General features: G+C 38.5%; 1 protein-coding gene across 1 annotated transcript; it reads left to right on the top strand.

Moving 5' to 3' along the window:
- The first annotated feature begins 161 nt into the window (after window positions 1–161).
- Window positions 162–22,196, top strand: dnai1.2 (dynein, axonemal, intermediate chain 1, paralog 2). The gene is made up of 20 exons (XM_078247396.1): window positions 162–449; window positions 674–739; window positions 911–1,006; window positions 1,249–1,329; window positions 1,639–1,765; window positions 2,064–2,119; window positions 2,286–2,435; window positions 2,625–2,684; window positions 2,789–2,917; window positions 3,254–3,338; window positions 3,459–3,576; window positions 3,750–3,793; window positions 3,975–4,222; window positions 4,556–4,645; window positions 4,921–5,008; window positions 5,214–5,293; window positions 7,180–7,328; window positions 11,835–11,934; window positions 16,485–16,670; window positions 21,622–22,196. Exons 1-20 carry the CDS (start codon window positions 411–413, stop codon window positions 21,721–21,723), a joined length of 2,094 nt encoding a protein of 697 aa, XP_078103522.1. The 5' UTR covers window positions 162–410; the 3' UTR covers window positions 21,724–22,196.
- Window positions 22,197–22,967: the final 771 nt, after the last annotated feature.

Raw genomic sequence — 22,967 nt, forward strand, 5'->3', positions numbered from 1 at the left:
GAAGATAATATCCTGAAGAAAATATCCTACCCTATATTTTTTCCTTCAATAAAATAGGAGCACTCTAAAAGAACAAAACACTGTTTCCATGTATCAATGTTTTGTGGCTTTCAAAACTTGTAACATGTTGTCATGGGCTGACTGAAATAAAATGTCGGTGATGTAAGGTCTATGAGTCTAATACACAACTTGGAAAAAACAGACATTAAGCTCGAGAGCCCGACGTGTGACGGCTGGTTGTCCTGGCAACCTATATACAGCAGCAGTCAGCAGCTGAAGAAAAGCGAGTCTTCTGTTGCTAACGTTAATTATTTAAAGGTTTCTTTTTTACTTTGTGTCGTTGTGCTCTATTTTGTCAAGGCTAAATAGCCTAATTGTTGATCAAGTCATTAAACCGCACTCTTTTCGCAATGCCAGTGCCTAACAACGTCGCAGCATCAATGAGAAAGGTAAATGCCAACTTTGTTAAGCTAGCGTTAAATAACCTAGTTAGCTAGCTAGCTAACTTAGTTAGAAAAGTGATAATGTTTATGCTACGTCACAGTAACTGAATAAAGTAAAAGCAGTACAGTTCACGTTAGTAACTATAGTAAGTAGTATAGTAGTAGTAACGTATTTGCCATTATATTGTGGCAGCTAACCATTTAGCTGGTTTTCTTTTGTTTTCCCACAGGGCTCAACTGTTCAGAAGGGAACTTTACCTGGTGCGAAGTCAACCAAAGCTGCAAGTAAGAAAAAGGTGGGTGCACTTCCAAATCACAAACCTAGGACAAAATTCCAGAAAATGATGACAGTTCTGAATTTTGGCATTTGGCTGCAGTAGGAAGAACTATGAGAAACCTGCTATTACAACTTGATGCCATTTTTAATTTAACCAAGACATAAATCTATTTTGTATGTAACATTACAGGATGAGGACGAGGGAGTGGATACGGGTGATGGATGGGACGAGTGGTCTGGGAAAGCACTTATTAAGCCTCCAGATCAACTGGAGCTCACTGAGGCTGTAAGAGTTCTTCATTACTCAAGTTTAAGACAACCACATAGGCTGTGTTGAGGAAATTTGGTTTGGACTTTGTTGCTATTACATAATACTTTTTTCCACCACGAATAGGTCATCATCATCTTTTGGTCATTAGTTGTTTTTGTTTTTTTTGCAAACAATACCTTTGCCAAATTAGTCAGGCATGTGTAACCTGTGATGTTATGTGCTCTGTCTTTTTCTTTATGTTTTAATGATATCATTAGGAGCTGAAAGAGGAAACCACAAGGATCCTGACTGCAAACAACCCACATGCCCCCCAAAATATTGTCCGCTACAGCTTTAAGGTAACAACGTTATAGCCAGGCTTATTACTTTACTTTACATTACTCACTATAGATGCATCACTGCAATACTGGAGCCACCTTATATTGAAGATTATTTCATGAGAAGGGCAGACATTCTTGCTTCCCTCTTAGCTAGTCACAATTAAAAAATGGCTATTCCCAACCAATATTCCTGTGTGTGTTTGTTTAAAAAAATGTGTTTGATACCATGTAAGTGATTCATTACCAGATTTTCTTCTCACCAAACCATAATCAAACAAAACTAACAGGCTCGCTGTTCCTCACATCATTGCTTATTGTGTTTCCCAGGAACGTTCCTACAAGCCTATCAGTGTTGTGGATCAGATGGCTGTTCACTTTGTGTTGGAGGGCAGCCTCCTGCATCGAGACTCTGATGAGGCTCGTAGACTGAGGGCCAAGGAGGGTCTCCCTGAGGGTAGTTAGTGAAACATGCTGCAATAATAATTAGTTTACAGATCACAGTAACACTTTTTGAGATATTCAAGGATTATAAATTATCATCTTCTATAACTGTACACAGTGTTCCATAGTGTATATTTGTAGTGTTGTTTTCTTCTCTGGTGTAATGTATACTTGGTGCCACAAGGTGTCACTTTCAATATGTGTGAATATTTATAAAATTGAAGACATGCTCAGAGTTTACATGTCAAAGAGGGACGTGTTCATTTTTTCTACACAGTCAGATTATGATTTAATATTTCTAATGTGTCCAGAGACTGCGACCATCGACACTGGAACAGAACCTGATGAGGAGAAACCAAAAACCCCGGTAAAAATATGTTTTGATGAACTAAAATCAGAGCACCGGTTTGTGTTGAACAGTATATGCTCCATTTTAAACAATGCATGGCAGGGTCCTTTTGATCAACATTTCCTCACATACTCGATAATGCAAGTGTGTGACTACAACACTTTCCCCTTTTGGTTTTCAACAGGCAACACCCGTAGAGGATGGAGGGGAGGAAGCTGGAGAAGAGGACAGACCAGACAGTGTTGCATCCAAAACTGACAGGAAGGAGCCAAAAGTTTCTAACCAGTTCAACTTTAGTGAGAGGGCATCCCAGACCCTCAATAACCCACTGAGGGTAGGAAGGAGAATCTTTTGTCTTATCTCAACAGACATTTTTTACACAATATTTGAGATATCTAACATTTAAAAAGGAAAGTTTAAATATTGGAGGGTATGAAAAACATAATATTGATGTGTGTATAATACAATACTCCTAGCCTAGTGCCTCAAGAGTTTCAGTTGAATCCTTTTTATTTTCCTGTAGGAAAGAAGCTGCCAGACTGAACCTCCTCCACGCAGCAACTTCTCTGATACCGCTAATCAGGTACTGGATTCCCAGACTTGTTTAAAACAGATATTTTCACACTGTTGAGCATCAGCGAATATATGTGCTCACATGGGTTGACTATAACTCTATTCTCTTTGCAGTGGGAAATCTATGATGCATATGTGGAGGAGCTGCAGCAGCAAGAAAAAAATAAAGAGAAGCAGAAAGCTGCAGCATCAAAGAACGATAATGACAAAAGCAAGAAGAAGACGGTGCTGATGGAGACTCAGGTAAATTGAGTGCTTACCAACTTTCCTGCCTAAATTCAACATGCATTTAATATTTGCATCTTAGCCCAGTTATATCTGATATTAATGTTACCATGCATACATTACATACAATGCTTTACAATACATTGTTAATCGCCATCAAAACATGGTGTTGTATCTTCATAGTTAACAGTATGACTTCCTAGGACTCATGATAAAGCTGTACCATCATACTAATGTTCTCATGTTGGTCTATGATAATTTAATAAGGTAGATAAATTAAGCCAAAATATAGCAGTGTTTAAAGTATTTTTTTGCAGTCTATTTATCTAAAATGTTGTCATGTTTCTGTTGCAGAATGATGACATCTCCAAAGTGGGAAAGGCATCCAAGATCTTTGAACGAATGGTCAATCAGAATACTTTTGATGACATAGCACAAGGTATGTTCTAGTAAATATGTCAAGTGACACAATAATAAACTACAATCCCATTTGATACTCAAGTTGCTATTCTCGCTTCTCTTCCTCACTTCTCACTGCCCTCACTGTATGCCCTTTTAGATTTCAAATACTTTGAGGATGCGTCTGATGAGTTCAGGGACCAGGAGGGCACCCTTCTCCCTTTGTGGAAGTTTCAATATGACAAAGCCAAAAGACTGTCTGTCACTGCCCTCTGCTGGTAGGTTTGCTCATGAACTACAGTATGTAGCTGCAACTGCCCCACTATCTAGTGTTTTAAAGATGTCCTTGATGGTATACCTCATTTATCAGTGTTTGTATTTCAATGTTTGTATATCCCTTCTGCTGTTACAAGAAGGGCAGATGACTGATTGATGTACTTGTCCTCAACAGGAACAAGAAATATCACGACCTTTTTGCTGTGGGAATGGGATCATGTAAGTACACAGGATAGAAATGAGGATTTATGAGTGTGCAGTTATGTTAACATTTCTGAGACTATTTTCATTTTACCTATATTTAATCAGAAATTTAATTGTTATCTTTTTAATGAGGCCTATTTGTTTTTTGACCTGATTTTTCCTCCCGTCCCCTCTCCTCTATCACTCTGCCGGCCAGACGACTTCAGTAAGCAGGGGCGTGGCATGCTTGTCTACTACTCATTGAAGAACTCTGCCTTCCCAGAGTTCATCTACCCCACAGATTCTGGCGTCCTATGCCTAGACATCCATGAGCAGCATTCCTACCTGGTGGCGGTAGGCTTCTATGACGGCTGTGTGGCTGTCTACAACTTGAAAGAGGAGGGATTGGAACCTCTGTATAAGAGTACAGCAAAGACTGGCAAGCATACAGACCCCGTCTGGCAGGTGAGAGGAGGGGACAAGGTAGAGGCGTTGGTAATTCAGGGTGTGTGTCTAGTTCCAGTCACTCTACCCTTGCACTATTACTTCATTTGTGCGTTTACTTAGTTTTTCCATTTTAAAAACTGAACTAGTGAACTAATTAACTCTCTAATACCAAGCATGCCGCAATCCTGAGTTATGATACTCTAACCTAACAGAGAATTGTGTGTGCTGGAGAATAAAGGAAATGTCACATACAGTAAATGTATCTTCTTTGTCAAATAATATTTTGATCATGCACATGAACCTTTTTCACTTCTGTTTTCAGTAGATTTATTCATTTATTTTTTTATTCAGGTACGCTGGCAGAACGATGACATGGACAATAACCATAATTTCTATTCTGTGTCATCTGATGGCCGAGTTGTGTCCTGGACACTCGTCAAGGTTAGCGATGGAATTTTTTCTATTTACATATATTCTCTCTGTAACTTGTACTATATACTATACTATAATATATGGTAGTGTTAAAGGTAATTTTCTCTCTTTTCATATTATCTCTGTAAAATGCAAATATAATATAACTTTCAAGATGCTAATTACATGTGTTTTCAGGGTTTGTTTTGCAATTGTGTTTTTTCTATGCGTGTGTTTATATCTATATTTTGCATGTCTACACAGTATATCTATTACTGCATCACAGTGTGTTTGCATGCTTGCAGAATGAGCTGGTCTTTACAGACATTATCAGACTGTCACTAAATGGTGCTGTCTCTGATGGGCCAGAGGGTGCAGAGCAGCCTGGCATCGGTAAGGTCTCCATTACTCTGCATGCAATCTTGTGCATGCACACAGAATTTATGCAATTACAAAAAAATTTAACTGTTATTACTCATGCAAAGTACTACACTTTAATTATTACCTGATATCAGACCAGATTTGAATCAGTCTGGTACATCAGGCTGTCTGTAACAGTGTGCGTCTAATTTAAGTGCTTGATGCCTCTTATCCACAGCCTGTGGTACATCGTTTGACTTTCATAAACAGATTGACTATCTCTTCCTAGTTGGCACAGAGGAGGGGAAAATACACAAGGTATGTATCTAGAATTCCACTATGTTGGTTTTGGCTGGATGACATAGGTCACTCCTTACATCAAGCATGTTGTTGACATCACTCATTTAGACAGTCAACAAGAACCAAAACAGGTTTTGCGAAGTTAGTTAGTTAGGATGACTTTTGAAAATTCATCAGAAAAATCTGCTGTTGTTGTGCAGTAAAGCCTTATACCTAAAATGTGTTTTCTTTCTATATATGTGTGTGTGTGTGTGTGTGTGTGTGTGTGTGTGTGTGTGTGTGTGTGTGTGTGTGTGTGTGTGTCAGGCTTGACATTAAGCGTTTGTGCATGTCTCCTTAAGCAGAGGCTCTCTCTGTCCACATCAGACAGCTGATTTGTTTTGAGTTTTTGGCTGGCCTTCCACCTTCTCAATGCTTTTCTTCCTCATGTTACCGTAGGGTAGGAAGAAAAACACTCATAAAAGTCTCATTTTATTGATTTAATAACACAATATTGTTAAAACAGCTCACTGACTAATGCACACATCATTGAAATTGGCTGATGTTTATTTATAAACCTAGTGCTTGAGGGAAGTCTATCTCACATGATCATAAAGAGAATACAATGTTCGGTAGTGAGATGGTAGAGTTAAAGTGGCTGCACCTTAAGGTGTAATGCAAGAGCGCACACATCATATAAAAGAGCTTTACCATTACATTAGGTGACATTTAAAAATACAAAATAACCATATTTAATGTTGTGCACCATGGTGTATAACAGTATTCAATACAAGACACTCATAAGTGTCAATTCACATCTTGTGTTTTCAGTAAAACCATTTTCGCAGTATCTTCTCACAGCAGACAAGAATTATCCTTGAATTCCTGACATGACAACATCTGAAATGCAATGAAATCCCTGATTATCTTACTCATTGGACTTAATTGTGATCAGACACTTTTGAATGAAGCCTTTTTAGTCTACTGCCTGTGATTCTTGTGGCTTAGATACATGCTACACCTTAGCTGCACTTCTGTGAAATCACCTAACTTACCTAACCCTCCTTGGAGACATATGGGCAGACCAGACACCCAGTATGTGTGTCTGTCACTTCAAGGTTCAGTGGCACAGAAACCCCTGGAGAGGACAGATAAATAATCTTTCACCTAGCTGCAGGTCAACAATCAAGGTGTCAGTGCTTGGAAGTGCAACAGCTTTCTCCACAAGCTGTGTAGCTGTTTTTATCCTGGATTGTCCAGTTAATTTATCCCTGCAATTTAACTCTGCTGTTGTTTAGGTGCTTTTGTAAATCCTATTCTGTCAATTGCAAACAAACTGTGGAAATGTATAGGGCAATTCACTATGAACCACAGAGGATTGGATTACTCTCTTTTGGTTAAAACTGTCAAGTATATTAGACGTCTGGCCTCTCTCCAATCAGCAATGTCACAGCAAGACTCGTCCATCAGCTGTCAATGGAAAATTGCATGTGCCCAGATACATAAAGCATTCTCAAGCAAATAATCTATCAACGTTTCCTAAGACTTCCTTAGAAAACTTACAACTTACAACTCAAGTCATGTTGTTACTCAGCTTGTGAAAATAGTTGGATAATGTATTCTGTGGCACTGGAGGGACCTTTGTCAAGTCAGTGATGTCTTGTTAGGCCTCGTTTTTCTCTGATTTCTTTGTTCTGAAATCTTTGTTTGGTACAGATCCGCGCAAAATGACACCATGATAATTTTAACATATTTTTCAATGAAAATGAGAATGATAATGCAAAAATCAATCCCTCCAATATAGTGAATCATATGCAAATGCAATATCAGTCAAAACAATTGCAATTAGATTTTTTTCCTCATATTGTGCAGCCTTGTTTATATAACAACTTTGTCCAAAGCAAGACTTTGCCTTTATTCCCTAGTGCTCCAAGACCTACTCAAGCCAGTTCCTGGAGACCTATGATGCCCACAGCATGGCAGTGGATGCTGTAAAGTGGAACCACTTCCACCCAAAGGTTTTCATCTCTTGCAGTTCAGACTGGACCGTCAAGATCTGGGACCATGCCATCAAGTAAGAAAAGCGAAAGAGTGAATACTTGCAGCTACTGTAGATATAACATCACTCTACACACTGTATATTGTATCACAACTATAGGAATGATTCTATGTTGTCTATATTTATCTAGTTTTTAGTAGAAGTTTCTACAGTATTAAGTTTTGTTTTCCTTTATTATGAAATGTCATTTTAATTCCTGTGTAGTTATTTAGTTCTAAATTATTTTTATTTCATATATCAAAAAGTACCTACACCATGACAATTAAGTTGTAGTACATTTTGGAAAAATGTTGTGGCATTCAGCGACTAGGGTTCCATCTCTGACACTGTTGGCTTAACTGGGCGTCCCCATCAAACACAGCTGGCAGTGTTGTCATGTGTCATGTGCTTGTTGCTGCACTAGTGACTCCTACTGGTTGGCTGTGGTGCATTTGAAGAGGAGGGTGACAAATACTCAGTGTACTGAGTGTACAGTGTAATGTTGGATGAAAAGAAGGAGCTTTTAGCCCCATATGTTTTGGACTTGAGCCAAGTCATTTGACACATGGCTGGCTGTAAGCCGACAGTGGGAGTTAAGCGGTGACAAGAACTAAAGTGCATGATGAATTGGTTGTGTCAAATTGGGAAAAAAAGGAGAAGAAATGTAAAATAAATACATAGGAAAAGAATTACTCAATTGGCTATTGTTAATTTAAAGTACCCATATTATGAAAAAAACACTTTTTCTGGGATTTGGGGTGTTCTTTTGTGTCTAAAAAATCCATCCATGCTGTTTAGAGTGAGATACGGTTTCTGAATGTGTCCTGCCTTCAATCTCCGGGTGAGCTGTTCAAAATCGGCACGAGCTGGCTAACCGCAACCGTTAGCTCGTAGTGTTAGCATGCTAACGCTAATGCTAACGCTAGCATGCTACCTCGTTCTCAATAGCAAAGCACTGCTACAACACACACAAGTTCACCATAATCTACAAAAGAACTACTTACATGTGCGCCCTCATTTAGAAGTCTCCCAGCTAATCCTGCCTTGTAACTGACCGAAGTTGGAGAAACAGCCTTTCTTTTACTGTCTATGGAGCTAGCTAGCTGACATGATCTACATCTGAGCTACTGCACATGTGCGAGTGCAATCAAAGATAGTACAGAAGAAGAAGAAGAAAAGAGGTCTCACTCTGTAGCTAAAACAGAGACCAGCTGAAAAGAGGATCTGCAGCAGTGAGAGAGAGCTGTGCAGTACAACAAAAATATGGTGTTTTTTGAAAATTAAACCATGTAAACCTATTCTGGTACAACCTTAAAATACAATTATGAACCTGAAAATGAGCATAATATGGGCGCTTTAAGTTAATTTCTAATTGTCCATTTCTATGGAATTAGATTCCCAGTAACTGCAGCTTGACTGCAAAGTATAATTTATATTTTAGTTTCAGTATAATGTTATTCAAGTTAAAGTACCTGGCTGGAAGAAGATGGAAGGTAAATGTGTCATGTATTGCTCATGGGAATGAAATGCTGTGGTGACAGAATAGCAACTTTTAAACTGTATTTATATTTTTATGGTTAGCAACATTACTAATGTTCAAATGTCTATGTATTCAGTGAAAAAGGGACAAGATAATCACCATTTCTGTAATCTTTACATAATATAACAGTATATTAGTCTTTATTACCTTCTTATACTCATTATGGACCCAGCATAATTTCCCTTGCTTATTTGACTGACCCACGGTGCATCCCACTTCTTGTCAGCACAGGCAACTTGACTAAATAATGATAGTAATCGCCCTCCCATTGTGAGAGACAGGGTTTTCAAGAATGATCGACATCCCATAGATACAAGACATATTGTTTCCAGGAGAGGGTATGACTGGATCAAACAACTTTTTACAAACTTCGCCACAATGTTCAGAAGTGTGTCAAAGCTTTACGCTGAAAACTGCTATTTCTGTTTGACGGCTGACGCCAATATATCCTGTAAAACTATCACATGGCATTAGCCAGTCCTGAATGAGCTGAAGTAGTAATAGAAAAGACTTGCATCAAGTCTCTTATCACACAAAAGGTTGATAAATTCACCTCAGCCTAGAGATAAACTTGGACATAATTTATGAATCCTATTAGCTTTGACTCTTGGATTAACGGTATGCATTCTGCTGTAAAAGCCCTCCTTTGAAAGACTCTGGGCCAGATTTATTAGACTTTTGCACCTAATTTTAATCATATTCTTCACTTACCAGAGTGCATGTTATTTATCAAACAGGCACAGCAGCATGGAAGCACAGTTTGTCTTCTGAATGTCAACCTGCACAAACTCATAAAGGGAGGCCAGGACAAATAATGGGAAGCGTGTTAAGTGTGGTTGATTGTTCATTTTGGTTCGTTTACTGAAGTTCCTTCAATTTGTGAGGGTATGTTTTGCTCTTGTTTTACGCTACCTCTTTTCTAAATGTGTGAATATTTGTGAGGAAACTGTATTTAAGGAAGAATGTTGTGTAAATAACCAGTGACAGTGGTTGAAGTGTGAATGCACCTCAAAAAAGAAACAGAGTGCATTTGAGTCCCACCCATACCAGAGGGGAAAACAATTCATCGCTCTCCATTGCGTGAAGGTGCCTCCTTGTCAATTCCATCTGTTAGCAAACAACAGACAAATGCCTAAAAGCTGCTCTGTGGGGGTGGGATGCACTAGGGTAAAGACAGGGTAAAGAACCCATAACTAAGTTTTTATAAGATGCCAAATCGAAAAACTGAGCTTTTAGGGAGACAAAAGTGGATACAGGCAATAAGATGTCATCAGCAGAAAAAATGGGAAACTGTGTGATCCTGACACTCAGTAAGCCTAATGTTAGGTGTGCACTGACATTTGTCATCACATATGTCAGTTTTAGGCTTTCTATAAGTTAAGTTAAAACATTTTGACAGTAACTTGTGTTATAGTCATATACAGTATGAATAAATGATAAAGCTATGCAGTATTATGTTTGCAAGTGCCTTAGCCTGCTAACACTGAGCTAGTATTAACCTACTAACAGCTAACTTGTCCTGTCTGGTAGACATAGGGTGCTAAAATAATCATTTGACATGCTTAAATCTAATGTTTTTTTTAGTGCTGTCAGTTAAACGCGTTATTAACGGCGTAATCGCAAACCCATTTTAACAGCGTACATTTTTTTATCGTGAGATTAACGTTCTTTTTGGCCTAGCAAACTTTGTAGTTTTTTTCACATGCTGTTGCAACAACTAGTAACGTTAGAAAAACTACAACACCACACCGGATCTAGCTAGACCGGAAACAAAACAACAGGCACGCCGTATACACTTGTTTGGGCTTGCGAGCCGGCCAAAGAGTAGTAGGCTAACGTTACGCTTTGAGTGGATGGCGAGTGTGAGACGCCAAAATGGATGCCAATAAGATTCTGAATGGAAAGTTTACTTTTAAAAAGTTGCCAAATGGTTCCATTGACAAGACCAAAGTGATCTGTGTGTTTTGTCGTTGTGAACTGAGCTATCACAGCATGTCCAGTCTGAAATACCACTTGATGGCCAAGCACACAGCTGATGCGAATTCTCCGCCCCCTCGTCAAAGCCAGGCGACAATGGATGACTTCAGACCATAGACTGTATATTAATATTAACAGTCTATGCTTCAGACAGAAGCACATGGATACCACTTTTCCATGTTGATAAGAGCATTAAAATGAGAAAAAATAATGGGCCAAAAAGAAATCAAGGATTTAGAATAGATAAAAATGTGCAATTAATTGTGATTATAGAGTTGGCTATAGAGTTGAGGCTGTGTGTGGCCATATTTGATATTCCTGAGCTGCTGAAGCACTATTTTAAATACATTCTTGATAACCCAATTTAACATTGCTACATTTTGATTTATTTTTCTGGGCTTGCTGATGGTAGACATATTCTACCACTGAATAGGGTCTTTGAGCTCTGCTTCACTTGCAGAATGTGCCTAGAAGGCCATCTCAGATGTTGGATGTGTATTTAGTTTCTGCCTCAGTAAATCAAACACCAATTACCTACAGACTGTGAGTGCAAATTGCTTTCATGTACGCATGTAAGTCTGTCCTTCTGTCCTACCAAATTTGCAATCTATTGAAATTGAAAAGTTTTGCTTTCTCTGTCTCTATTGCTTACACACACAGTCCCTCCTTAATATTTGAAGAAGACTTGCATGTGCCTGGATTCTTAGAAATATTGCATTGTTTCATCTTACTTCCAGTGGTGTCTCACAAGTTAATATGAGGAAACAGTGTGCAATACCTTTCTGTTTTATCTTCACCCGTTGTCTGGACAGATTGTAACTGATTACCATGGATGGCAGTCTAAAGATGGTTTTCCACCCCTGGAAACTTGTTGGAAGAAATTACAGATGTATCACTGCCTTGACCATATAAAATAAAGTGTACCACTTGAGCAAATACGTCTGATGTTTCTCTGACACATAATATTTTGTGCAATATAATGAAAAGATTTCCTGTCTGACCTGTCTGACTGTGGGTTTTTTCAGCACTCCAATGTTCACCTTTGATCTGAATGCAGCTGTTGGTGATGTTGCCTGGTCTCCATACTCCTCCACTGTATTCGCTGCTGTCACTACAGATGGAACAGTAAGTAACAGTCAGTCTTAATTTAAATGTTGCAGCCCACAGCTTGACTTTAGCGAGAAGTTTAGCAGTTTATAACTTTTTTTTACCTGCCTTCAGAACACTCAAGCCATAGTATAGTGCATGATTTATGCTTAGATTAATTAACAATCTCACATAATTGAAAAAAGCAGATTTGTATGTCTACATGCAATATAGAATGACTGTATCATACATGTTGTTGTTTTTCCTTTAGCTGGGATTAGAAGAAGGGACACATTACTAATGATTTGTATCAATATATTAATACATATAATAACATATGAAAATATACAATCATTTCATGGCACCATGTGATATAGGCTGACTGTACAGCACGTCTCAGACCTATATGAGGGCCTATAAGATGCTTTGTCTGAAGGCTATGATTATATCACCCCCATACATCTGGGGTCCGTTTCTGAAAGCAGGTTTAGTGAAAACTCTTGAGTTTGTTAACCCTGAGATGAGGGAAACTCTGGGTTTTCAGTTTCAGAAGGGGAGGTTATTTAAACCTGAGAGAGAGGGGTAACTCCAGCCCGTTTCAGAAAGAGAGGTAACTTAACCTCAGAGTCAGTTACTATGGTAACTGAGTCTGTGAACCTAACCTGGTCGGGAGCAGGTTTTCTTCAAGAAACCTGGAGTTTCTCTCAGTCTCCTCCCTCTGACACAGCGCGCTTTCATTTCCTCATTCATTCATTAAGTCTGTATCAGGTGCATTTTAGCGCAGTTTGTTATCTGCATGAATAAAAAAACAGTGTTGTTTTATTAACCATGTTAGGCAGACTATACGTTTTTTTTTCTCAAAACATGGCATTTCCTTGTGTCGACGATCCCGTTGATGAAGAAGCTGTATTACTTCGCAGTGAGGTAAACATACGTCAGGAGATGATATTGAGGCCCCGACTATAGATGCATTTTCATTTCCAGATAACTACCTATTTGAGCGGTATCGTTTTTCTTCCCAGTCTATCAGTTATGTAGCCTACGTAACCTTATCTGTCCTCATATCACTAACGTCACCCATCGTGGACATGCTCTTACATCCCAGCAGATTATTTGTGTCGCATTACGTCTTTTTGCAAATGGCAGTTTTCTTTATAACATTGGTGATGCAGAGCATATTAGTAAAGCCACTGTATAGCTAAGCGCCGTCAGAAGAGTGTGACTCGCTCTGAAACGTTTTATAAACGTTTTTGTAGTGTTCCCTGGACACACACCAGTAAGAGCCATTCAAAAGGAGTTCCACAGTATTGCAGGTGAATGATGTAAACCCTTTGAAATCAAATATTATGAATTATAATTCTGTTAATGATGGTGCTGCAGCCTCAGAATGGGATTAGTAGGCCTAGGACTTTTTCGCCCGCAGGATTGCACTAAATGAAATAGATTATAAATTCAATATCATTTCACCAGTAATATTAATTATACTTATGATTTAAATATGATATTAATACACTATATTGGAACTTATGCATTTACTCTAGCAGCAATTTTCTCCCACGCAAATTCTCTCTCTTTTGCAGCAGCCGCTGTGCTGCTTTTTTAACGAAATATATGTTCAAACTCGCTGTATGTGCGCAGGAGTATTTCCGCCGACCAGTTTGTTTGTGGTTGTTACCATGGTGAATCGTAGTATCATGCTGCCTTTTTATAGTGGTGGTGCACGCGCTTAACTCTGAGTGAACCTACTCCGAGTTGATTGAACCAACTCAAATCAGCTGTTCTGGAACCGAAAACTCAGAGTTTCCCATCTCAGGTTAAATCAACTCAGAGATCAGTGTTAGACTCAGAGTTTGTTAAACCTCCTTCCTGAAACGGGCCCCTGCTGTGTACCTAAGATAACATGAGTGTCACACTTACCTGACAGAACGTGAAATCACAAACAGCTGCACCATCTACCATTATCCTTATAATATAGTTATAGACTCAGATGACTAAACCCATACTGTATTCATAAGGCTAAGCCTCAGATTAATGCAGAATAGCCTCAGGCAAATTAGTTTGTTGGTTATTAATTCCAGCCAAAAGTAATTTCAGTGGATGCCGTGTTGCTTATGTGCACATATTTTCTTAGTATGGCTGCAATCTGTCCCCATCTGTTGTCTTCGCACAATTTGCACCATGCCATAAAAGTCTAGAGTGTTGTGTGTCTGACACATTTACTGTCCAGTGTGCCAAGTGAAGTCGAGTGAAAGTGACAAAAAGGAAATGAGAGCTGAGCACTTTGAGAGACACCTTATGTGATAGCGTGTGTATGTGTGTCCCGTCCTCTCCAATGCCAGAATTCAGTCACCATAGACACAATACATACTGTAGTATATCCATGATTATGCAAATTATTTCACAGCTAAACATTTGTCTTGATATGGAAGAGATGAAATGTCAGATAAATAACAGGCAATGCGTACAGGTGATCTTTAACCTTGACTAAAACAAGCAGTTTGTTTAATTGTAAACATCCTCTACAGAAAAAAAAATCTAATTGACTTTTCTAGAAAGCATATAAAATCCACAGACTGTATAAAATAGATTAAATTTCAGTCCTGTATTGTAATTTATTCTCTGAAACTGGATCAAAAGCCATTTTCAACAGCTATTAAAAAACTCATTAAAAGCTCATCAGTTGGCATACATTTTACAAGCACAATATCCTATCTAAGCAGCAGGAAGGACAAGGATATTAAATTGGAGTCGATCAAGGTCAGTATGCCAGGTCCATTTTTCAGTGTACTAAATTCCAAACTGAACTATCATTTCAATCTGATTTTAAGGATGCACTTGGGCGAAAATAGCTTAGACTTTGTTGACGTGAGCTAGTTATTATATATAGGTATATTAGTATTCACTGTGATGCCAAATTTTGAGATGAGTGTAAATGTCATCTGTAAACTGACAGATGTGTAGAATTAACTGGATCCACTAAATAACGGTTGTACATTCAGTCCAAGGCAAGGCTGAACTTGACATTTGTCAGACTTCCCACATTCATTGATGCGGTTGCAGAGCATGAGGTTAATCTTCATAATCTTCCCCAGGATAGCAGTTTCTTTGCAGTACATTTGCTGTTTTCTGTGACAAGTTTCTGGTAGAGCTTGAGTGACTCAGCATGAGCTGTGCACCCCTTGATGTTTCTGTTGATGAAAACCTGGCCTGCTGCTGCCACACTGCAAAATGTCACAGACACAATGGCGTACGTGTGTGTGTGTGTGTGTGTGTGTGTGTGTGTGTGTGTGTGTGTGTGTGTGTGTGTGTGTGTGTGTGTGTGTGTGTGTGTGTGTGTGCATACGTGCATTTGTACATGTGTTCATTAGGATAATGACTTGCCTGGCAAGTTGAGGTGTAAGAATGACACTGAGTTGTGCAGTGCAAACAAATATCTCTCGTTCTCTCTGTCCTTGCCTCTCCATCTGAGCTGACTGTTGAGGAAATAAAGTGTCAGGATGAAATAATGAGAGGTCCATGCTTACTCTCCAGTGATTAGTCTCCAAATCCATATTTGTGCTCTGTGCTGCTCCTCCTTAACCTTCTGCATATGGACTGCCTCATATATCAGTTAGTATACATGCATCAGCACATGCTAGGTTTTCAGATCTGATACTTTAACAACATCAACCTAAAGCAATAAAAAAAAGCCTAAATAATTGAACTATTTTGATATACTACAATCAATTAAAATACAATATCTAATACAATATAAGTTTCATAAATTATTGGCAATCATTTCAGCACAGTAAAATGTGTCTCTGCTCTAGGTTCTTGTGTGAATTCCAAACGTAGTCAGTGTGTACTGCAATCAGTCATGACTAACTTACTACATTAGTGCTCATATATCAAAAGCAAAAACACTACAGATCAAGGCTGTAGTGATGAAGGTTACAGAAAGTCATACCCTGGTAGCATATGAGAATTGGTTGCAAGTGATGTCTGCAATGCTTTGTGTGGTGCTGGTACACATAGCCGGCGTGAACCCCAGCAGCCCGGGCACAGTCATCTTTCTGGTAAAAGGAGTGAGCTGTGCTTTGCAGTGGAATCATTTGTCGCCGACAGATTGTCTAATATCTGAGATCTGGTTCCTTCTGGATAACGATGCCTAGGATTTTGTATTGGGGCTGCCAGCACAGACAACACACACATACATACGCTCATACGAACAGAAGTGCACACTCATTGTATTACAGGGAACACCCTTCATTGCAACAGATGGTCAGGCTGCATCCCTTCAGAGGCTTCTGCTCCACCAGTCTCACAATAACAACACAAACACATGATATGAAAAGGCAATCTGCAGCAACAGATTTAGCCTTTACTTACTTACTCTGGAGGCAAAATCTTCAGACATACATCCTCCAGCCTAATATATGGTCGTCAGTAAGATGGGTCAGTTTTTATAGGGTTTCTATTTAAACCTTCAGTCAGTGTTAGTGGTAATGCCAACCTTCTGAAATGTCAGTTCAGATGATCAGAATTGTAAAAAAAAATAAAATAAAATCATGAACGACAAATTAATTCTTTTGATCACTTATCTTTTTCAGGTTCATGTCTTTGACCTCAACATCAACAAATATGAAGCCATCTGCCAGCAGCCAGTGGTGGCCAAAAAGAAGACCAAGCTGACTCACATTGAGTTTAATCCCATCTATCCTATCCTCATAGTGGGCGATGACCGAGGCTATGTCAGCAGCCTCAAACTCTCCCCTAACCTCCGCAAGAAACCCAAGGTAAGAATTATCGAGTTGCCAGAGACACAGCTAATTTACTCCATTTTAAGCCACCTATAAGTGGTAAGGAAATAAACAAAAAAAAAGTATTTTCAAATGCAGCTGCTTTACCATTTCATGTTTCTTCGCTTGCTGCTTTGTCTTTATAATGAGGCTCTACTGGCACATACGAATGGAGCTTGTCCACATTGCAAATTAGGGATTAAATCTTCTGCCACTTTCAGCAGCACTATGGTTCAGCATTGTTACCATTGCAGTTGAATGTGTTCTTTAACCTTATATACCATCTTATCTGTAAATGATCTAAATGCATGTCTGCCCTTTTGCATTATTTATAACTGCCACATCAATGAAAGCAGATCAGATGATTCATTCTTCGAAGAGTCCTGACCTTGAGCTAATTTCACCAAATAACAATGGAATGAAGGCCACCGTTGTTCCTCAGCAGTTCATTATCAGCATCACTAATCACCTGTATTTCTTGTCCTATGCTGATTTAGGCCAGTTAACAATTAGCCACAGAGTAGCCGAGTGTTCTTTGTAATTGAATAAGCCCAGTGGTTTAAAAGGCCAATCACATAACTGTGACCAGGTACAAGGGTACCCGTGGTAACCGCATGGATATTTTTCACAAGTCATCCCGTTTTCTGTATCCCTATATTCCCTGGCATTCATACTGTCCAACTGGCAATAACTGCCAAGACATAATGGGGAAAATAATCTTGAAGAAAAGGAAGTTAAGTTCTAGTTATATAGTAAAACAAAATTTTGCTTTAGTCCATTCACAATTGATGGTTAGCTCCTATTTATATAATGTTAGCTTTTATTCATATATAAATCTTATACACATTTATATATTTTAGTACTTAACGTTTACTTATATTTTCAGCTTATTTTATTTAATATTATTATCTACATAGTTGTTATTTTATAGTATATGTTATTCTAGATAAACTAACATTTATTTTATTATTATTATTAGATTTATTTACATTTATTTAAATTGTTCCAGTACTATCGTACATGTTTTTTTTATCACTTTTAGCGCACCCTTGGGCTGTCTCGTTGTCCTACATAATGACAATAAAGTGCTTGAAACTTCACAATTGATGAGTTACTGAAGACTCTGTTGCCACTCATGACAATGGTTAATGAGCTGTGGAGTAATCAAAGCTGTCGTACTAAACACAGGAGGAAACCTAATAGCACACTGAGTCACAACACTTTAATCAGGGCCCATTTACAGTCAGCTCTGCAGCCTCTCCAGTTTCCCTTTGTGGTGATCACATGGGTGCATGGAAACTAAAAGAAATTCTAATGACTAGAGTAATACGTATTTATTTTCATAACACGTTTTTGTGCATAATACATGGCATTGCGGGGCCTGGGTGCAACACACATAAACGGTTCTCATTCAACCACTCACATAAACACAGTTTATATGGGTACAGCATAAATACACATACACACACATCCAGTGGTACCTCATTAGCGACCTCAGTCTGTAGCCCTAAAGCGTACAATTGGTAAATAATTGCACAGTTCAGCACCACTGACAGCGCTCAGGGCATTTTGGAACGCAGTGTGGCAAATAAGCGTCAGGCACAAACAGCCACAGCAAATATTATCAGTTATATGTGTTATAGCAGCCCACTAAAACTTACACAATGGGCATGGTGGCCCATTAATATACCCAAAACATTGGCACGGTGGCCTGGTAATCCAAACTGTAACAATACAAGTGTGGTGTACTTGTTGTACCTATTTGAAGGGCATTTGGAAAGGCTGACTTACTCCCCTCAAATAGTTTTTAATTAATTGTTTTGAGCTTCCAAAATTCAATTCAATTCAATTTTATTTATAGTATCAAATCATAACAAGAGTTATCTTGAGACACTTTACAGATAGAGTAGGTCTAGACCACACTCTGTAATTTATAAAGTCCCAACAATTCTAGTAATTCCAGTAATTCCCCCAAGAGCAAGCATTTAGTGCGACAGTGGCCAGGAAAAACTAACCTAGGCAGACCCAGGCTCTTGGTAGGCGGTGTCTGACGGTGCCGGTTGGGGAAATGATGAACAGTGGCAATAATAGTCACAATAAAGATAATGTAACAGTGACTAAAAAATGGTAGTTGTAGTAGTTCATGTCATAGCAGGACACTGCAGGGCGTTACAGTATGTAGCGTGGCACAGCAGAGCATAGCTGGACGTAGCAGGACGAAATGAGAGGCCAAATGTTAGAACTCTGACTATAAGTATCAGAAATCTACTACAGGATGTACCTTGCCAAAGTATGTTAAATGTTCTAAAATGCTCTCCGTTGTGCTGAACTGAGTACTTATTTCCCAGTTGTAAGCCTGAGGGCTACAGTTACAAATGAGGTAGTGTCAGGTGTGCCTGCTGTTATGCTATACACACAGAATTGTATAGGCCTGTGTTTTTGTGGTGTAATTGTGGAGGGTTTGTGCTGTTGAGAAAAAAAGTCAGTCACACTTCAGTATGTCACTATGTCCCCCTTCCATACTTATACTTAGCAATAAAAAAATACATTATTTACTAATAGTAATGTTAGTTAGTCTATATCCTCGACGTTTCACTTACGGGATTGCCCTGGTGCCGCAGGAAATTCCGCCGGATGCATGTCTTTTTGCCGATGTCCGTTACCTTTCGTTTTCTCTGTGTTGGAATTTTAAACTCTGGTGGATTTATGACTATGGTTAACTTCTACTCAGATCTCTGCATGGTAAATTAAGACAGCTAGCTAAATCTGTCCAATCTGAGTTTTCCCTCGCACGACTAAAACAACTTTTGAACGTACACGTTCGACCAAAACAAGTTCCTTCCCGAGGCTATTTTGCAGCAGCACCGTGTGGAGCTTAGCGCCGCCTATGACGATGTGTTTTTAATTTTTTAATCTGTTTTCATGTAAATCTGTTTTTAATTTTTTAATCTGTTTTCATGTAAAGCACTTTGAATTGCCCTGTTGCTGAAATGTGCTATACAGATAAAGCTGCCTTGCCTTGGTTTAAAGAAATGCCAATAAACCAGAGCACGTTTTTCTCCCATCCTGGAATGCTATGTGGACTAGCCAGACCCTCTTCCGCAGCGCTGTGGAGAAGGGTCTGGCAAAGCGAGACTAATAGTTAGTATACAATAATTGAATTGGCTTTACTAGTAAAAGGTGCACAGACAAACACCAAATTAAAGCTAAATATAAATATATATAAAAACCACAACTAAAGGACATACACAAATGTAGACGTACAAAATCAAAAATAAATTTTAAGTGTTTCATAAAACACTTAAAGTGTGCATTCATAAAAAGTTAAATAAAGAGAAATACATCAGACAGAAATAACAACAGAAGAATTTCTAAGTCTATTTTTATACACAGAAAATGACATAGAGGAATCCATATAATGTACATTTTCATTTCACAAAATAACTGCAGGAAACTTGATAGAGAACTGACCGCAGGATGTTTTGTAAAAAGGAATATGAAGTTTCTCTCTCGTTGGGTAATTCTGGAAACGTGAATTGTTAGCAAAATAATATCTAAAGCTATAAGGTAAATCAGTTTTTTTATATTTCATTTTAAACACAAATATATAGGTCTGAAGAATGCTGATATCGAAAATAATCAATAACTGCAACTTTAAAGAGAGTGGTGCACTTGGTGTAACAGTTTTGGAGAAGGTTGCTAATATAATTAACTTTTGCTGTAGCAACAATATTTTAGACAGATATGCAGGAAACACACTTGCCCACACAATATTACAGTATGTTAAATAAGGATAAATTAAGCTATAATATAATGTTAAGAAACATCAATTGTGTACAAACCCTTATTTTTCTCAGGATCCCAAGAGATTTATTGACCTGTTTGCAGACAAAACCAACCTGTTCTCTCCAAGAGAGTTTATCGTCAATCAGAATACCTAGAAAGCAAGTTGATGTTATTGTAGGAAAAGCACAGGTGATTCTAACAACACTAATGCTAGCTGCATTCCATTCAGAAGTTGTAGTTCCACGGTCCTGGTATTGTGCATGCTGGCTCACAAGCATGACTTACTGGGACACTTGAATGTAACGAGCCCTCATAAATGTTATTGGTTACACCTGTGCTTTTCCTGCTCTAACAAAGTCACAATCTGTGATGTCTTGGTAAGAGCATGACAGTCAAATATATTCAGTAGTAGCGTTTTGCAGAGTTTATACGAAACGCACAAGACGTTAATACGAATCACCTCTGTGTTCATGAAAGTAGGAAATGTCCATCATATTTGTACAGTATATCCAGTAAGTTGTACTATCATTGTATAAATGTCAACTATTGCATTAATTCAGTGCTACAAGTTTTTATGCATGTTGCTTCTTAACTGCATGTTTAATTTCCTGATTAAGGTCAAGTGAAGCGATGTTAAAGTTCAGGCTTCTTTAATCAAAGTCCAATTCAGTTTGGAAAAATCCTGTAACAAGAGTAAATGAGCCTTGATAATGATAGGCCCGTTAAATATGCTTTAACAGAGTTAAAATGACTTCCTGCAGCAGAACAGGAGAAATATTGAGCCATATTATATAACTCTTCTCTACACGCAGGAGTATTTAATGTGCCAATAATAATAACACACCAGAAACTGAAAGATCTCTTTGAATTTACCCTTTGCAATGGTGCCCTTTAGGCATTATCTCCATCTCTTCAAAGAAATTTCACAGTATGGCGGAAAGAAATTATTATAAAATGAAGTAATATAACCACTCTGCTGCTATTGACCTTACATTTATTTCAATTTCTGTCTGATTGGGTTGTGTTCTTCTCTGTTACTGCCTGCTGGGGTTGTGGCTCCCTAAGAGCTTGGTTAGCATAATATCATTTCTGATTTTTCTGTGTGTGTGTGTGTGTGTGTGTGTGTGTGTGTGTGTGTGTGTGTGTGTGTGTGTGTGTGTAGTGCAAGAAAGGTCAGGAGCAGCCTAAGGGTCCAGAAGTGGAAATAGCCAAGATGGAAAAGCTCCTAAGTCTGCTAAGGGAACCAGAACAAAGCACAGTTTAACACAGCCACCGTGTCTCCCCAACACGGCAACATGGTACAATCTTTTATTCTCTTTAATGAAAGAATAAAAAATGTCTTATACTCAGTGTTTGCAACAATAAACTGCATCAACATAACAAGAAAGCTATTTGTATATGTTTATTAAAAATGTTTTCGGGGGCGACCTCTTGCTCACCCAGTGGGAGCGTGCACCCCGTGTGGGCTGAGGCCTTTGCAGCGCGTCATCCCCATCTCTCTCCCACCTTTCCTGTCTATCCACTGTCACTCTGAAGTGAAGGGAAAAAAGCCCCAAAAAATAATCTTTAAAATTAAAAAAAAAAAAAAAGTGTTTTCGTCTGATCTCTCTTAAATTTACAATATGTAATTTTCTCTCTCCCAATCGAAACCATGGATATGAGCACGGACTTTTGATGTTTTCGAAGTTTTGTGGGATCATGGGAGTTGTTGTTAACCACCATTGCCGATTAAGATGTATCTGTTGTATCTGTATCTGTTTTTGCCAAAGTTATTCCCACGTAATTACTTAGATTCTGTTTGTGGTGGTAGCTGACCGGCTAGTGAGCAAGGAAGCTAACATTAGCCAGCAGCTAAAACCACAATATCACAGTATATTTTACATGTCTCTGTCCCCTGTTGGTTGTTTTTTAGCACCGGGGGAAAAGAGGTTTGTTGTTCTCCCCACCGCTGGGAGACTTTCCTCACCGGTGGTGGTGGAGGGGCGGGTGCATCTCGATGGCCGCTATGGCCGCTTGATTTCTGCCAGACTAGGCTAGCCCAGCGCTCTTAACCATTGTCAAAACGTTCATACAACTGGTCAAAACACATAATAACTTGACATGAAGATCATTAATAAATCAGAAATCATGATGATTCAAATATCTTAATTGATGCATTAATTAACGTATTGTTCCTGCATTAGGTCATGCATGAGATACTATTAATCCTTGTACATTACTGATAGTTCATGAAGTACCACATGAGTGAATTCATGATAATTCATGTACCATTATTATAAAGTGTTACCCTTTACTTTAATCTGTTAACAAAATATTCATATTCAATTAATGATGCATTTATTCATACTTCAGTACTCAATACATGTTAAACAGGCAACATTAAAATTCCCTTGACTTGAATGACCACCTCTGCATTTATTAAACCTATTTTGTATGTATTGTACAAGTTGATTAAGCTAAAAAGTGAAGGGGAGATGAAGTAGCGTAATAGATTGAGCATTTATGGAC

Source organism: Sander vitreus, chromosome 4 (genome assembly GCF_031162955.1).
Source record: "Sander vitreus isolate 19-12246 chromosome 4, sanVit1, whole genome shotgun sequence".
Lineage (NCBI taxonomy): Eukaryota > Metazoa > Chordata > Actinopteri > Perciformes > Percidae > Sander > Sander vitreus.

What these genes read in the sequence shown, in the direction of transcription:
- dnai1.2 (XM_078247396.1), top strand. Translation starts at nt 411, where the DNA reads ATGCCAGTGCCTAACAACGTCGCAGCATCAATGAGAAAG. An exon ending in AGGAGAAACCAAAAACCCCG is followed by an intron (nt 2,120 to 2,285) that starts GTAAAAATATGT and finishes GGTTTTCAACAG; the next exon opens with GCAACACCCGTAGAGGATGG. An exon ending in TCTCTGATACCGCTAATCAG is followed by an intron (nt 2,685 to 2,788) that starts GTACTGGATTCC and finishes TTCTCTTTGCAG; the next exon opens with TGGGAAATCTATGATGCATA.